Source organism: Mizuhopecten yessoensis, unplaced genomic scaffold, assembly GCF_002113885.1.
Source record: "Mizuhopecten yessoensis strain PY_sf001 unplaced genomic scaffold, ASM211388v2 scaffold8131, whole genome shotgun sequence".
Taxonomy (NCBI): domain Eukaryota; kingdom Metazoa; phylum Mollusca; class Bivalvia; order Pectinida; family Pectinidae; genus Mizuhopecten; species Mizuhopecten yessoensis.
The window spans coordinates 260157-278372 of NW_018407394.1; the positions used below are offsets into that span (position 1 = coordinate 260157).

Here is an 18216-nt window from a genome sequence, read left to right on the forward strand (position 1 = left end):
TACACTTTTTCTAATCTAAATATATATTGAAATCTTCAGGGGGGGGTTTGGACATGAAACCATGACCAATAACTTGTATTTTTGCAAAAAGGAGAAAAATAATAACTCTTTTAAATTAAACCTGAAACTTGTTGATTCAAAACACTTAAGTTCTACAGGTTTTTTTCTTTATCAGGATGTTTTCTCAAAATTAACTTTTCAATTGGATCATTTGTTATTCATCCTGGCCTTTGAAAATTCATGAACATTTATAATTGTGAAAACTATGAAGTACTTTGAGCCACTTTGTCACAGACTCCAGGATTTCTTTAAAATATTTTGTTCATAAAAAGACCATTTCAAACTTTTGCACACACCCGGCGAGAGTGAAAAAGATTATCAGCCTTACTTGGCATCTCGTTGAAAATCCTGACGGATTTGTGCATAGTTTTGTAAGCCTCATTCACATTCTTCTCCACATCTTCAGCATTTATCGACGTCAGCGGGTCGTTCATCCAGCTTTCCTGCCAGCGTTGCCAGTCAGACACGGTGAGCCACAGGTTTCTGAACGGCTCAAAATCCTTGACAAGTTGTGCCAGCTTATCATACTATAAACAACAAGGGCACACATGCACCGTCTGGCTAAAGTAGGACACAGCTTCTAGGGTCACACGACCTCTGTTAGGAGTTACTGCTAAACTGTGCAGCACATGCAATTTGTCAAACCTGGCATGGTCATACATTCTGCAATACACTGTATTAACTTCTTATTTTAAGAGATACTTTTTTTTTCATTTTAACCCGTCAAAATGTAGGAAAAAGAACAGCTAGACATTCCAGAAGACAACCTTTTGTTATAGATAAAAAAACAACTAAGGTTACTAATGCTTTAAGAATGGAAACAATTTGTAAGAATGATAATTTTCCACAGACCATTCATGATAAACACTGATAAATGAATTTTACTCTGAATAGCTTAAAATTAGGTAACAAGTTGTATCTTTCTTCTTCACACTTAACATGCCAAAATCATATCAGATCTGACCATGCCAATTTTGTACCTAGAAACTGAAAATTACTAAAATCGCAAATAAAGTTACTGAAATAGCAAATAAAAGTTCAAATTACTAACACAGCAAATAAAAATGTAAAATGCTTTAAATCTAATAAGCAAAACATCAATGACACAATCACTAGCTAGTTAATTAAAGCAATGTCTTATTATTGTGCTAATGTGAGTCGAAAGATAATTAGGTAAAACAGTGTAGTCAATGGGAGTCCAAGATTATCTCCCCTTACGAAAACTGTATTCTACTTGATGTTCGAAGTATAACTTTGGCTTTACGACATAAGAAATGATGGAAATATACTGTATTAAACAAAATAAAGATTTGTCAATGCAAAGAGTGAAGCTGTCTTAAAACACCATAGGGAATAAAGCTGTGTTTGGAATTCATGTAATCATATACAGAGACAAGAGGTCCAGAGTCTGGCCGGATTGTACAGGTCTCTGAATAAATTAGGTTTCGGTATTGCCAGGAGGCATAAGCTTGTCCAGGGATGGGGAATGGGGTTTCTGTGGATCGCTGCAACGGACACGTTAGTAATAAAAGGACCAGCATTAAATGACAGTGTATTCATTCCATGCTAAATTCAACCAAATAGCACAGAGATGTGTATTTGAATTTCTTATCAAACTTGATAATCTCTTCTTTGAGCAATGATTTTTTGTGTGTGTGTTTGTTTCATATTGTTTCACAAAAAGTTCATATTAGAGCCATTTTAAAATAAGTTTAAATTTATTTGGAGAAATCCAAAATATTTTTTTCTGATTAATTTATTAATTGTCTATAACCCTTTTATGAAGAAAATATCTTTGACTCTTTGTAAAAAGTTCCTTGCTGAAAAATAACAACCTAGAGTTCATAATAGCAACTAAAATATCTACTAAATCTAGTTTCAAAAGGAAATTCTATTTTGTCTAAGACAGAATTGCAGAAAGAGTAAGTACAGGGAGAAAGACAACTATACCCTATAAAGTCTACAGACTCTACTAGCTGAAGGAAACTACTAATCTCCCTCACAGAAATACAAGATTGTTTGGTATATTTTGTAAAAAATGATGATTGTGCATGCAGTAATATTACAGGTTAGAGAAAGAAAAACTGTAGCGATAGTAATCAGACCATGCGTTCATGCAGTTGCGCTTGCAAAGAAAATATCAGTTAAGAAAGATAGAAGACAGAAAAGCCTTTGTTAGGGAGAAGTTAAGTGAAAGCAGAAAGAGCTAAGCTAAGAGTGATGCCAACATGCATGGCACAGCGTATAATTCCTCGCCAGAAAGAATCATCACAAGTCTGATCCAACACCTGATTATATGGGTACTGTACCTCCCATTATAATGTAAAACTGAATATCTCTACTTTTCTCTGACAGCGAGTTGAATAACACTTTTGGTTAACTTTTTGTTCATCAAGTATTATAAGGTATTTTAAAACATAACAAAGGAAAATGAAAGTGTTATCTTTTGTCAACCATTTCTTGTTAAAATTGACAATTTTGTCTCTAATACCTAATTTAGGTCAGACTGACAAGTACAATTCTGTCAGTAAATTTGTTTGATTGACTTGTAGAATAATGTCTTAAATCCCCAATTTGGATAAAAATAACGAGTACATTTTTTCAGAAAATTTCTGAATTGGATTGATTAGAATAACTTTGTCAACAAACTGTAGTTTATATTGATATGAAATTTTGCCAATTTTTATTAATAAGAATAACTATCAAAATTTTGTCCTAAAGCCAAAAGACTTAATTAACACGAACGACAACAATTGATTCAATTTGTATACAGAATAGTGGGCATTAAATACAGTACATATGATAGCCTGGTGTGATCTGACACGTGACTCAACACTCTCCTCTGTCCAAACAAGTGTGGATCCAGTTTTCACATCGGATCCCTTATCTGTGCTGTCACAGAGATAAGTGTGTTATTCTTCCTGGGTCGGAACGCACACAACAGATCCAGGAGTTCAATTAAAGCAGCAGATATATGTGCCTTTGGCCTTACACCATGATAAATTGACAGACTTGGCAAGGGTTCCAAGTAAAAAAATGTAAGCCTGCACCCACGGTCTATAGAGAATAGTGAGACCCACGATGGAGCCACATGCAAGGACACAGAATGCTGCGATGGTGTTGTTGGTGTTGTTGGCGGTGGAGATGTGTCGGCTGAAAAAATAACTTCCACACACATGCAATACATTGTGCAGAGAAAAATTAACCATAAGAGAAAAAAAAAATCCAACAGTTGTTCCCAATAGTTTTTTTGTTTTGTTTTTTCTAAGGAAATTAAAAAATTGTTTTTGACCTTGATCTAGGTTCCTATTAGTAGTACATATATTTATAGTGTCTCATCAACATTTTACTAAAGAAGTTGTTTACTGTTCACCACCGTGACCTTGACCTCTGAAAATAGGTCACAAAAAACAGTATAAAGATGTAAATGGGTTGTTAAAAAGTTATAGTCCAGAGGTAGCAGAATATCATTGTACAAACCCTTATTGTCCCCCTTCCCAACCCACTCACTATTTCTGGTATCGTTTTATAGAGGGCTAATGACTTGGAAAAAATAGGAGATTACATAAATTCAATGAGAGACCTCCACCTTATTGAAAATGAACTTCTTGCAATATCAAATTCTACAAGAAAGCTTGTAACATATCATCTATACTATAAATAATAGATAAATAGATTACATAAATTATAGATAAATAGAAAATGCCAGATTTTCCTTGCGACTATGTCAAATGTAATGTACCTAATGTCAGGACAGTTCCAAGTGTATAAATTCTTATAAATTATTGTGTATGAAATCTACTAGATACAGGATTTGATATTGCAAAAAGTTTTGAAAAATGAAGAACCAACACCTTAGAAAATATTCTTTCCTTCAGAAAGATGATGTTAATATCAGTAGATACTGTATAATATCCCAATACCAAACTAACAGGTACAGCAGATTGGAGATTAAAATAAATACTAAGTAAATCATTTTTAAAGACATATTTATTTCAGTAAAAACTAGGTTGATTTTTCAATAACCTTAAGACTCTCAAGAGAGAAGAAAATTATCTAAAAATGTAATTTTTGGAAATTTATTTGAGCAAAAGTTTTAATTTTTTATCAAGACATGATCATTGCATGCATTTATGTTCTGATGAACTTTCAGTACATTGTTGGATATTTTTGACTGGGTGAAGATAAAAACGTTAAAGGTTGTTGGATCTTGGGAGTGAAAAAAAGTACAGCTTGGGAGATTTGTAGTTAATTAGATCTTGGATCAAGTGCCTGGCAGTGAAACTAAAAAATGATTTTGAAATCTGCACAGTTAGTTGCAATTTTTTGTTTTCTTTTCTAAGTTTATTTTTTTCTGTATGTGATTTTTAACATTTTATTTGTCTTTCTTAATCAGTATCCCTGAAAAAATCGAAAATATCAGTTAACTAAATGAAAACAAAAACAATGTTTTGATAGTGTGAGTGTCATGTGGACACTGTTACATACGTTGGTGACCGGCAGACCAAACAACCTCTCCCTGTTGTTGTACGTGGAGGCCAATACTTGAGCTTCTTTCAGCTGTTTGTTAATACGGCGCACCTCATTGGCTATCTCGTGAGCCTTGCTGATGTCTGTATGTGCTGCCATGCCAGCCACTACCATCTGCAAACATCAACAAAGTAAGTCGTAACTGATCAACCTTCAATGTTTTCTGCATCATCACAACGGAATTCTGCAGACTTACAGCAATTGGCTCACAATTCAATTCAGTTTCTCCATATAAAATAGTAGAGAAGCATGTTTTCATATTTCTGTGGCACAAAAAATATAAAATATTTATATTAACATATACAACAATTTTTGTTAAATATACAATTTTTGTTTTCCTCTGTAATTTGTGGAGTTTTATATTTATAATGGGGGGGGGGATATCTGTTTCTAAGATCATTTTGATATCTTATCAAGAAATTAAACAATATCTAATGTCAAGTTTACTGACCTGAAGGGTGTCCATACGATCGTTAAAGTTGGCCTGGTCCGAGGTCTGGAGTTTACGGAAGCGCTCCTCATCCTCGTCCAACTGTTGAGATGTAGCCTCCATCTGAACCTCGATCTTGTGAGGCCAACCAATGGCAGTCCATCTGTAAAATAAAAACAAAGATTTAACTTAGATTTAAGCGATGCTTCGGACCAGGTGTTCAGAGACAAGACTGTGAAGAAAAGTTTTCTCAATGTTTATTATATATCAAGATTACTTCTTGCTTGCCTTTTTATTTTCAGTGAAAAGCTCACTAGCGTTTGTTTGTTTGTTTGTTTGTTTATGTTTAACGGCCCATCGACGGCTGTGGTCATTTAGGGCCATGGTGATTTATTTATTTATTTTACTTTTTTAACAAACATGTAAATAGCGAAGATAAAATCAGATAAAATGGTTCATTTTAAAAGTATTTGCATTGTATGTGTAGATAATAAAAAATAATAAATAGTAAATATCGGATTTTCCGTACTTGGCATTAAAGTCATCCGCTGACAAGTTGTAGTAGAACTCCTCTATCAGTTCATAGTCGTCCATGGCTTTGTCGATCAGCTCCTGTAAATTATGGTAAAAAGATAGGATCAGTAAAAACCCTGTATAAAGGATTCAATACAAACTACTATGTACAATATTTTATAAAAAACAGGATCTAAAATTTGTCAAAAGTGTTATTTTATTTGAATCACCTTTTATCAGAGGTCAAACTTAATTTTAAAGCAATTTGTTTTCTTCTATATGAAGTAGTTAACTTTCTTTCTTTGGAAAAATATTCAGATTTGTTGCAATATGTCTGAACAAACATTTAATTTAATTCCAATTCACCATGTTGACTTCTAACAGAGCTGTATGAGTTTATCCAGGATTTCTTTCATCATGTCCCTTAACTCCAATGTGTACTTACCTGGTGCTCCTTGAGTTTTTCCGGAATTCCTTTCATCCACTCCCTCATCTCCGACAGTTCCTCCACACAGTTCGGCTTGTCGTACAGTTTCCTGCTGAAGGCCTTGAACTCTTCACAAGCCTGTCACAACACACCCAAATATTTCAGAAAAAGTCCATTTTATAACTCAAGTACACAGAATTTACAGTAAATTTTAATGTACAACTAAATCATGCACCAATTACAGTTAAAACCTTTTTTCATAACTCTAACATGAACGAATTACAGAAAAATATATTACTTTTAGAAATCTAACGTACACTAATTCATTAATAATCATTTTCTAAACGTTACACAAACAAGTTTACAGTAAAATCCACTTAATCACTCAAGCACTTAACAATTTCAGCAAAATGAATTTCATAAATCAAATTAGTTCATCTTTATTTAGATAATGATAAATTTAATTGACTTATAAATGTTCAGTCACAGAAAAGGAATCTGTTGACTTACATCATCGGCCTGTTTCCTGAGTTGCCTGGCAAGTAATTCCAACACAACATTACTCAGGTTCTTGCGTTTCTTTGATAGGTTCTGTTTGACGGAGTCTGTGATGACCCAGAAAGGCCCAATGATGATGTTGCTAGGGATGGTGGCTTCAATAATTTCCTTCTCCTTCAGGTGCATCTCAACCTCATTCTTGACCTCCTGGGCAGTGTGCTCTGTGGCTTCATATTCCCTAAAAGGATCACAGTTTATCAGATTATGAACCAAGTTTGAGGATTTTCTGATGCTTGAAGCAGGCAGAAAACGTAATGAATTTTTACACTGATGCAGCGATTCAAGAATGAAAGATATTTCTGGAATTAGGAGCAGACAGAGAAGAGGTTGCATGTATATTTTGATTAAAAAATTCATGAGTGAGATATTTCTGATAATATAAATCCAGTTGAGAACTTACTGCATGTATTTGTTGATGTCCAGATTCATGAGTTCTAGATGTTTCTCGTACTCGCGAGCGTATGCCTTAAGCGGGATGAGAGCTTTCATGATGGCGTTGATGATACTGGTACGAAGTTCTTCCACAGGCGGTTCATGTTCTCCCACTGATTCTAACAGAGGTGTCCCTGACCAGAAGATGTCCTCCAGAATGTACTACAACAAGAACTCTTTTTATAACACTGCTACATAATGCTTTTCCAAATTATTGATATTTTAACACATGGTTGACTGCAGCTTTTTGACCACCCTCGATATCCAGGGGTTACGCTTACTTCACTCTCTGCACCCCTGGAATATGTCATAGCAAAATCAAAGGCTCTATGTGCAGTACCTTTTGGACGAGACAAGAAGACTAGTTTGATCCTTTGATGAACAGCAAAAGAATCTCACGGTCGTGTTACAGTGAAACTTACTGGCTTTGAAGTCGGGCGTCGCTCCTTTGTAATCTTCAAAGGATAGGTATCAGCCTAGTGATTGGTCAGGTTTTTTTTACCTAACACCAATCAAATAGCTAACTTTGTGCCTTCAATTTTGCTATGACATATTCCTGGGGTGCAGAAAGGGAAAGTAAGCGTAACCCCTGGATATTAAGGATGCTTTTTGACAGGAATTACAAAATGTATATATATATATATTTATAAACTGTTTTAGTTTAAAATCTTCGACAATGCAACAGATGAAAACTGTTTTTTGCCAACCTAATCAAACTCACAACTAGGCCCATTACACAATGCTTTATGACTGTTCTCATGGAGCCCCAATCAATCTTCTTCTGTGATGTCAACTAAGTACACAAAATTAATTACTGGGAGTATCAAATATAGAGCCATGTGGTTCCATATTGAAGACAAATGAAAACATTTGATATCTTAATATAAATGTATATCCAGTGATAGTAGCAGATTGCTATGGAGGTTTGCTATATCTCAGGTTTTATATTCCCCCTAAAGCAAATATAACTGTTACAGATCAACAAATTTTCATATCACCCTACGAATAAGATAATAAATGTATAATATAGCTATATGTAAATGCTTATGGACAAAGAAACTTTGAAAAATTGTGTTACCTTTTCTAGTTGAGGGATATTCTGTGTGGATTGTATACCCTTGTCAAACAGACCAATGAGCATGGACTCAAAGCTGTTCAGATTGGTGCTGTAGTGGACTCCCTGGGGGTCAAGGATCAGATCCACCAGGAACAGGGCATTCTTCTTGGGCCTGAAATATCAGCAGTAGCTATAAACAAGAATTCCACAGGAGTGGATGTGTCGCCTGCTCAGCACTTTTAGTGAGAAAAGTGTTTCGACTAGAGTTTTCTAGTAAACAAGCAAAAATTAATGACAAAAACAATGAACATCGTTGCTATGTCAAGTGTGATATGACAAAACGCGGAAAGTTGAAACTTGACAGAAAAACACCTAATATTATAAATAATAATGTGGAACATTATTGCTCTTAGCATAACCGTACAAAGTTTGAAAGGAATTGATTAAAAAATTAAAAAAGTTCTTGCATTTACTACACAATGCCCTTATTCGACAATAAAAGGGGCATAACTCCACCGAAAATACATGTGCACTTCTGAAATGCCAATTTCGCTGAGCTATATTAGTATGCAATATGTGTACCAAGTTGAGTTCAATTGACTAAAGGGAACTCAAGTTATCACATGGAAACCATGTTTCGGACGACGACGCTGACAAAGTAATATCTATATATGTCGCCTCGCGTTGCAGGCGACACAAATACACAACCTACCCTACTTTTTGAGATTTCTGAGGTTGGAAGTAAATGCATGTAGGAAGAAAAATAGAAAACATTTTTCAGACGTAAGAGTTGCTCAGCCACATGGTACATTATACATTTAACAAGCAGTTCAAATTTAGCTTTATGCAAGCTTAGATTGTAGTGGTTTGTTAGTTAACACTGCTAACATATATAGTTCTGGTATTTTTCCCCCTTGCTTAATTTGAAAACTTGAAGTCTATCAAAAACCAACTGTTGGAGTGGCAATATTTGGACTTAATGTTGGTCTTAATTACTACAAAATTTTAAAACAATATTACTTCTGGCATTCTGTTTATAATGTTTCAACCACATTTTAAACTTGCCCTCATGTTCAAAAATGAAGGTTAATACTCAGATGAAAATGTCACAATAATACATATTTATGATTTTCTGATACTCACTTGAAGGTACTGGTGATGTAGTCAGGACCCCACACAAAGTCGTCCTCTAGCTTGAGCGACGAGTGACATGCGTCCATAACCATCTGTGTGAAGTTGACGAGAGAGTCCTGAACAAGGTATCTCATTGAGTCCTGCATGATGAATTTCACCATCTCCATGAAGGCCTTCAGCTTGGAGATCTGGTAGACTTCAAAGTTTGTCTCGTGGATGTTGAACCAGCCCTTGCCCACATCTCGTAGAGATGTTCGGATGGCATTCCGCAGTGTTGAAATCCAGCTGTCTTTTAAAAACAGTGACACCTGTCAAGAAAATAAGCAAAGTGTACATAGATGCAAAAACGTTAAATGACAGAATGAATTCTGCTTCAGGATTTTCAAAAATGAATGATGCACAGAAGCCATACAAAACTAATTACAAAAGATGAAGAAATATTTTGATAAAACAGCACTATTATTTTCAAACGACACCTATTTGGTATAATGCAGACTGGGAAATTTCCCCTCTTCCGTGGTAAATCCTTATTAAGTCGTTCGACCCTATATCTTCAAACTGGACTTGCCCAGTCTTTGATTTGGTAAGGTTCAAATGTGACTTCAGGGGTGAATGGGTTGACTCGGTATTAATTATTCCCTTCCATGTGGAATAACTATGTACAATACTATGTTACTTATATAACTGTCATGACAAATTCATCTCCTTACAGAAGATTAATGTGGCAAAAACTTATCTGTAAACCAGTCCCCCTTGATGTATTTTTGATAAGGTACATACCTGCGACGTGGCCTGTGACTGCGTCTGCTCAAACTCCTCCAGCCTCATTGGTTTGGTGGTGGGGATGTGAAACAGAGACATAACGGCCACCTTATTACACTCGGTGCGCACCTTGCCACAAGCCTGGATACTCTCCACGAGGGTCAGCAATGACTTGAAGGCGAACTGGTCATACTGGTCATCATACTCGTAAGGCTCGATGTCCATACAGCAGCCTAGTGGTAGACAGTGATGATGTTATAATGACATTATATAAACACCTAAATCCTGACAGAACCAACAAAACTGCTACCAGGGACAGCATACTCCCCAACTCCCTTCTCCCTCCAGCAATATTTGACCTATGACATACTTAAAATGAAAAAATATTCTTCTTCTTCCCTAGAGGATATACAAAGTCTGAGCATTGTGCATTCGTTAGTTCAATAGAGTCCTTCTATCTAGGGCATCTCACACACTGAGTTTGATCTTTGGGCTATAATTTGTTTCGAAGTTAGCATCTAGGCCTCTAGAAATGAAATATAAACAGACAGATGGATGGACATCCTGCGTGACTGCTACATGCTCTCCGCTCACTTTGTATCTTACCTTTCTCTGGGACAGGCTGAGCATTGACCTCAGGTTTGGTGATGAATGCAAATGTGACAGGATCCTCCTCAACAGTCTGGTCGAATATGATTCTGTTCATGGAGCGACAGAAGTCGATGTTGACTTCCTTCTCCAGGACCTGTACATAGTCCTCTAGCCTGTCAATACAAAACAGTATTTTTGTAAGTCAAGTCATCCTTCACAAAGTATCCTACATATAATTATTAAAACATTCATAACAGTTCCAAGATATACAGTCCCATAATTCCTGTAAGTCTGAATGGTTTTGCCAACACATACTAAAGAGGTAGGCTCACCTATTGGGCACTGCCCCTCTTCCCTAAAACAGAAGGGCCAAATCTTTCATTTACAAAACATTGAATCCCCTTGGCCTTTGATGCTCCATACCAATTTTCTACCAAATTTTGTCAAAATATGTTCAGCTGTTCCGGACAAGTAGTCTTTTAAATAAAAAGAACACAGACAGACAACAGATGATCCTCCAAGTTTACTTGCCTTTCAGGCAGCTGAGCCAATATTAAAAGAAGAGAAAGTTTAGGAAGAGTGCCAATTGATTACCCCTTGTCTTTTCCAAGTCCTGGCGAGTTCTTGGCACAGTCAATCATCCTTTTGAGAGAGGCCTGGTCAAGCTCTCCAACACCATCCATGGGCATACAGTCAATGTAGAGGTTATATCTCAATAGAGCTTCTGTCTCCTTCCTCAGACGATAGGCTGTACTTACTCGACGGGTAAATTCACATGGGTTCTCCCCTGTGAACATGAGGCGCACCCTTGGGATCCAATATTGTCGAGGCAGACATAAACGAGTTCCTGGAAATTGAAAAAGACACACATTTGCATTTTTGAATGTCATTATATGATAAAATATTGAAAAACTTAATACATTTTATTCTGTTAATCTTACTTACCTAGTTTCTATACATACTCCAGATTTCATATGCAATAAATGCTCTAAGACATTGATATATAACTAACTTAATTAGACCCAAGAAATTAGTCTGTCAAAGATACAAAATTCGCTTGTCAAGAGTACGAATATTTGAATCAGTATATCATTAAGCTATACAAGATATAGAATCTCAAAATTGATTCCATTTGATACAGTCTGATATTATTTTGCATTTTAAGTGTGATTTTGAATGAAAATTTTACATTTATGAAGCATAGTCGACAGATAACCTTGATGATTTAGGATAAAAATCTCACCATCAGCCTGCACCCCACCGTTGACCACTGGTTTCCCTGTGTTGTCCAGGATACGACCCTGATCATTGACTTTTTGTATAAGATATTGTTTGTTGTCATCATCGTAATCCAACACTCCGACCTCAAACCAATCATACGCTATACTGGGGTCCTTAGGATCCACTGGAAGATAGACCAACATTGGTAAAGAGAGTTATGTACAATACTAAAATAGTTAAAACACAATAATGATGAAGGGCTTGTAGTATTTAAATAGCCTAGTGACATTGGTATCAATTTGACAAAAAAATATCCCAGCAAACATTTTTCCTTCCAAGTGAATTGTATCAAATTAACAATACAATAATACTGTGTACTGAAGCCTTTTCTAAGGTTTAATAAATTGATATTGTCACATTATGCATTGTGGTCAAGGTTCTTTAAAATATTTAAATAACAATATAAGGCTGAGGATTTGTAAGATGGGTGGGACATTATACATAATGTTTTACTCGTAATTAAATCCAGGAACTTTAATCCTTAGCTAATGAGTAATATGTCTACTGGGATTATTCCTGAATAAGATCTAATTTGCAGGAAAGATTTTTTTTATAGACAAAGTTTTCCTATAAGGGAAGTATAGAAGTGGGATATGCTTTCATATGGAGTACAGCTGAGAAAGTGGTGAAAGTGAAAAGCAGTAATTCTATAAGTTTACACAATACTCACAATCCTTTTGTTTATCGTTTGTAGGCAGAAGTGCCAATCCAGGCACAGGTTTTCTCTGGCCATCCTCCATACCCATTGCTATCCACTCTGCCGGTAGTCGACAATCAAACTCCTCATTATCAAAAATGTCTAGAGACAAGTAGGGTGGGAAGGGGGCGGCGTCTTCTGGGTCAGAGTTCAACTGTACACACCCATTCTGGTTTTTTGGCATCAGCTGTTCTGTCTTTATTCCTTCGTCTACGAGCAGTGTTTGTAACTCCAAAGTGTTATAAAGACGACGCCGTCTGTAAGCAATCAAAATGTTGTTCTTTAAGGTTTTTCAATTTACAAGTTTACCATGTTATGTGTTATATGCTACAATTCAAAGTAACTATTTCTTTTTCTCAGAGTTAAAAAATTATTTTCTTCTGATCCATTTCTGGGAAATGTTCTTTATGACATTTTGAAAATGACCTACAAAGCAGTCAACAGATTGGATTCTTCGTTTAATTTATCAAATAAGAATAAGTAAAATTTTATTAAATCTAAAACAATGACAGAGACACACATTTTTTTTTTTAAACAGTGACAAACAGAATGTAATTGATAGTTTTCAGGGAGATTTTCAATTGTGGTGAGTAGTAGGCATAAGTATGTTGAGATCTTGTGCAAGCTCTACACTGCGAACTAGTTCCATGTGACATACTCAATGAAAATAAGAACAAACCTTTCAATTTCAATCTTTCTGGGACATTCTCCAGGTTTGGTGTAAAATGGAAGCTGTACTTTAGGTTCCGACGCTTGCCTGGGGAAGTCCTGAAAAAAAGGTTAATATTGTACATTACAATATTTTCTTCCAAAACTTTGACTTAATTACTTTCTTCCAGAAACCAATCCATAAATGCATTTTTACGGCATCTGTTTTGTTTATATATTCAATCTTGTATAGCTAATGTTACCATTTGCTTAAAAAACAACAATTAAATTGATGTACCAAAGAATTTGGACAAGTCCAGGTGTATGCAGGAATTTTTTAACAGGATGGCACACATTTTCAAAATACACGTACATGTAGTAGCAAATAAAATCAGAAACGGGTGGAATGTTGATTTATGCAAATCAAAATAATGATTAAAATAACAAAACAAAATATCAAAGACAAGGGGGCACCCTTTAACTTTATAAAATATTGCTTACAATTTTTTCCACATACTACAAATAATGGCTTCATAATCCGCACAAAGAGAAGTGACGTAGGACCATATTAGTCTGGACAGTTTTTATTTAATATTTACAAAATATGAGAGAAGAATGTGCCTTACAGATATAGTTGTGATCTCAGAACTAGGTCCATACACTTGTTTCTGTAACTTCTTTAACACATCTGCATTTTCTTCAAAAGTAGTAACTACAAACAAAAAGCATTTATAATAACAACTTGCCTGTTAAAAGTAAAAAGGTCAGTTCTATTTAATTAAATTCATTTTGAGAGAAAACTGGATTACCTCAAATTATAACAAATGAAAGTAATTTGACAGTATTCCATACAATGATATGAGTTTTTCAAGGTTGTTTTTTAAACAGTGGCAATTTCCCACAATATATAAAGTGATGAGACATCAGTTGAAATTTCAGAAATGATCATTGTTTGGAATTGGACTGCACTACTGATGTGATTTTCTTTTAGGATAATCAAATATGAATTATCTAAGTTTCTTTTTAACATTGAACAATTGGAATCCTGTATCTACATAAGTTTTGTAACTTTTTTATTTTTATTTTTGTTACTACTTTTTTTTTATATCATATTAATATAAGATATCATAATTATAATATTTGTTTCCAATTTCTTTGTGTCAACATCTGTATAAAGACATATGCTCTATGTCTTCCATTTATGTACCAATGACAAATTATATATCTAATGTCATGAAACTAAAAATGTATAGAACCTTGTTGGTTAAATACAACATACTTATAAGTTAGAATTTTAACAATTACTTATTTAACCAAGTATACAATACTTATAAAACCCTGGTCTTTGTTTGATACTCACCTTGTGGAGTGTGTTTTTCCTTGGACACGGTCCAAAGTGTGTCTTGGGCTGTAAGGGGGCCATTCAGGACATTCTGAAGAACAAATCAGATTGGCTTACAACCAGAAAGTTGTTTAAAATACTCTTTTATAGGTCATATTCAAATGACATAAATTCTTGGCAATTAGACAAGTTGACATTTGCACCTTCTTGTGAAATAAGGAAATGTCTTAAGGCCTAAAATGAAAAAATTGTTAATGTGTGTTTCTGATTACATCATAAACATTTTAGGGTCAGTTGTCAAAATAGAAGGTTGGAAGAGAAACCAGAAACACAAAATCTTTTGCAAATCATGAGAGAATGACCATTCAGAACTCAGAAGTTGTATGAACACTAATACATGTATTTAATCAGCTATTTCAATTCAGTTAAAAAAATCCTATTTCTATATTATATTTCAGATGACTGACATGCACAGGTTAGAAAATGTTGGTCTGCTAATATATATATATATAATGTGAAAGAGAAAGGTGTTTTTTTTGACAAATTGTTACATCTTTGTTTTTAACCTATTGGTATTAAAACATATTAATAAAGTCGTGTTGTATAAATTGGTGACAAAAGGTATTAAAGTTGATGACAATTTTAAAATCAGGATTGATTATTTTAGTTTTGATTTATCAAAAGACTCAGTCTGACTTCTTTGACATCTAATGATATGTAATAGTCATATCCATTTTTTATAAGAAAAAATATACATTCAAAGCACAAACAAAACACTAGCAACTATTTATTTGAAATAACTATATTATACTAGACAGAAACACATATAGATGATGAAAAAATAAGTAAAATTTAAATTGTTTACCAGTTTTTCTATAGCACTTATGCCGTTTGTACACGGAAAACTTGGCACCAAAATTATCAATAAACTTACCTCTAATCTTCCGTCACTTGCGTCTTCCCCTATGATATCAGAGTAGTACCCTCTCTGTTTAATTTCTGGGTATCTTTGACCATCAGCTGTGGTCTTTACACCACTGTCCAGTCTGGTTCTGTTGGCAGAAAACGGTTTCCCGCCATGTGAGCTTTTACTCTGTCTTGATGAAGACATGCTGTTCTTTCTGAAATAATAATAATAATGATAATATACAATATACATGTACAACATTTGATATAGCACCCTATCTAGCTAACATTAGCCACTCTAAAGTGCTTTACAGTACATTAATACAATTATCATATACATAAATCAATACAATTTTGAGGAATTTGCAGGAGCTGCTTTTTCAGGCGCTTACTACCAGTCCTATGCCACCTGGCTAATACCTCTCTATGTGTGTATGCCTGCATGCGTGCTGGAGATGTAATGTAATAATCAACAAAAACAATACATCAATAAGTCTCACGTTCTTAAAAGGAAAATGTAGAGCTTTTTTGCATGTGCTATTTTAACAGTGTCCCTAGATTGTCTGTCCAGACTTCCTCTGCTGCGACCATAGAAAGGTCTTTAACACTTGAGATTTACAGGGTTTAAATGGACAACAGGTGGCCCAGAGATGTCAAATCTGGTCCAGCATCTCGAAGTAGTACCAGATTTGTAGTCAAGGCCATTCAAAAATGCTCAATATTTACTTTGTATATTTTTTTTTTTAAATCTAACTGAGCTAGTACACGAAATATATGAAATAGTCAAAAAGTACACCAAAGGGCCATCAAATAAGAATTCTGCATTGTTTTCTTCCCCCCTTTTTGTCTCAGAAGATTTTTTCTTTAATTAGGGTGGCAGGGTGGGAGATGGGGGAGACCCCCTCTCCCACAACCCTGCCACCCTAATTAAAGAGGGGGGAGTGAGTGAATGATTTGCATCCTTACATAAATTTTACTTGATGACCAGAATGGAATGCTAACTTAATATATTTGCACTGTTCGCACTGTTCTTCCAGTCGTTGTAAGTCTTCGACTTGTGAGACTGTCCTATATCTTGTTGTGAACTGTGGGGAGGGTAAGGGTATAACTACTGTACTGTATTTTTTTCAACTACATACACAACATTCATAATATGAATACTCCAGTCCCATCTCAATCTGTAATATTAGAATCACTGAATTGAGCTAAACTGGTAATCCATGAATATAGTATATTACATATGATATTGGTACGTAGTATTGATAAAATAACTGCAGTGTTAATACATCATTTGAAATATTTTCCTAAATTATCATGTTATATATCCCATTTTATGAACAACATTGTCTAGTGACACTTTTAAGCTGCAACAATAATGCACTTGTCCTTATGTTTCAACAGGTTGGGCACAATGGCGCATATGGGTAATAATCCTGCATTTGGGTAACAGTTACCCATCTCAGTAACAATTTTATTACTGAAATGTGGAATAAAATGAAATAAAACCACACAAAATTCTATTTAACACTTGGAGCAAAAAAGGATGTTAGTATGTCAACTATTGAACTAAGTCTAATAGATAACACAATGAATCGCATTTGTACAAAAGTTTTCAATTCTGATGTCTAACCTTGAAAATGACAAACCAAATCACTGACTTTGTTCTCCATCGACTTCAGTGTGTAGTCAATGGGATCATCCAGTGCAAATGTGACAGGTAAGCATGAATTTGTCTGTGTGGTATGTTACTATGTATACCAGATACTGTACTGTAGCTACTCAACACACACTATAAGAAATAAAAGGCGACACAATTTGTCTTTGTTCATAATATTTAAAAGAACTACCTGCGTTTTCATTTCACTTTATTCCCCATTTCAGTAATTATTTTTTTACTCAAATCGGTATCTGTTACCCAAATGCAGGATTATTACCCATATGCGCCGTTGTGCCCAACCTGTTCAAAAGACGCCGATTATGCCGAGCACCTTGGTCGGAAATCTTTCGAATGTTTGCATTTACAACGATAAATACATATATGATCAGACACATATGATAAGAAAACATAGTTGAAAGTTATATACATATGGTAAATGTTCACTTACGGCTAGGCAAGCATTGGATTTGTTGCTTTATAAACTTCAGCACAAGTCTGTCTCTAACACCAACTTCATACCGTCACAGTTTACATTCAAAATGGCGTCGTAACTAGGCAATACGCTGAAAAGGCATTTGATAAACAACACTAACAATGACAGTTAAGAATTCAGTTCAAATCATAAGTATAAAATATTTATCAAATGCCATATTTGAGGCTTGAGCAAATATTGTTTAAAGCAAAACTGAATGCATTCACTCACAAAATTAGTTAATGCATCTTTTAATATTATCGTCTGCATGGGCCTTATTACATAGAACAGCTTAAGCCTAAACTTCGTTTGGGCCTTTCATCATACTACCAATATCTACACATTTTAATCAAACATGGGCCGCATACTTGTTGACCTTTTTATTAAATGTCTTTTAACACCAGTTAAGCGTTGTTTGGATTTTGTCAGAATGATATTGACCAATATTATTATAAATATTTCTGTTCAATGTGAAATGTTTCTGAGTTATCCCCCTTTACACAGTGACCGTCTCGTAGAAAGCCAGACATTGGCATCTTGGGCTGCAGCAGTCGCCCAAATAAGCGTAGATACCTATCGGCTTTTGCTATAGATTTTCTTTTATAATTTTAAGTTTTATAAGTATCGGAGACAAATTTTTATTTACGGAACGCAAATTGACAATTAATTAAATGATAATAGAACATCTGAATACTGAAATAGGTGTAACTTGTGTTATA

At 34.7% G+C, this 18216-nt stretch overlaps 1 protein-coding gene across 7 annotated transcripts in view; it reads right to left on the reverse strand.

The window, feature by feature from the left end:
* Window positions 1–17560, reverse strand: part of LOC110455083 (dynein heavy chain 1, axonemal-like) — a 93328-nt gene extending 75768 nt beyond the window's left edge. For all 7 annotated transcript variants that reach the window (XM_021505022.1, XM_021505020.1, XM_021505021.1 and 4 more), the window contains exons 1-19: window positions 17474–17560; window positions 15397–15583; window positions 14481–14553; window positions 13747–13832; window positions 13152–13240; window positions 12446–12729; window positions 11738–11899; window positions 11089–11341; window positions 10510–10667; window positions 9922–10136; window positions 9151–9449; window positions 8029–8179; window positions 6919–7112; window positions 6471–6696; window positions 5979–6098; window positions 5550–5632; window positions 5042–5183; window positions 4549–4704; window positions 389–587 (exon numbers count right to left, since the gene is read on the reverse strand). In XM_021505022.1, coding sequence (XP_021360697.1) covers window positions 389–587; window positions 4549–4704; window positions 5042–5183; window positions 5550–5632; window positions 5979–6098; window positions 6471–6696; window positions 6919–7112; window positions 8029–8179; window positions 9151–9449; window positions 9922–10136; window positions 10510–10667; window positions 11089–11341; window positions 11738–11899; window positions 12446–12729; window positions 13152–13240; window positions 13747–13832; window positions 14481–14553; window positions 15397–15573 — 3067 coding nt within the window. In that variant the 5' untranslated portion in view covers window positions 15574–15583; window positions 17474–17560. The remainder of the gene's footprint in view (window positions 1–388; window positions 588–4548; window positions 4705–5041; window positions 5184–5549; window positions 5633–5978; window positions 6099–6470; window positions 6697–6918; window positions 7113–8028; window positions 8180–9150; window positions 9450–9921; window positions 10137–10509; window positions 10668–11088; window positions 11342–11737; window positions 11900–12445; window positions 12730–13151; window positions 13241–13746; window positions 13833–14480; window positions 14554–15396; window positions 15584–17473) is intronic.
* Between the last annotated feature and the right edge of the window lie 656 nt (window positions 17561–18216).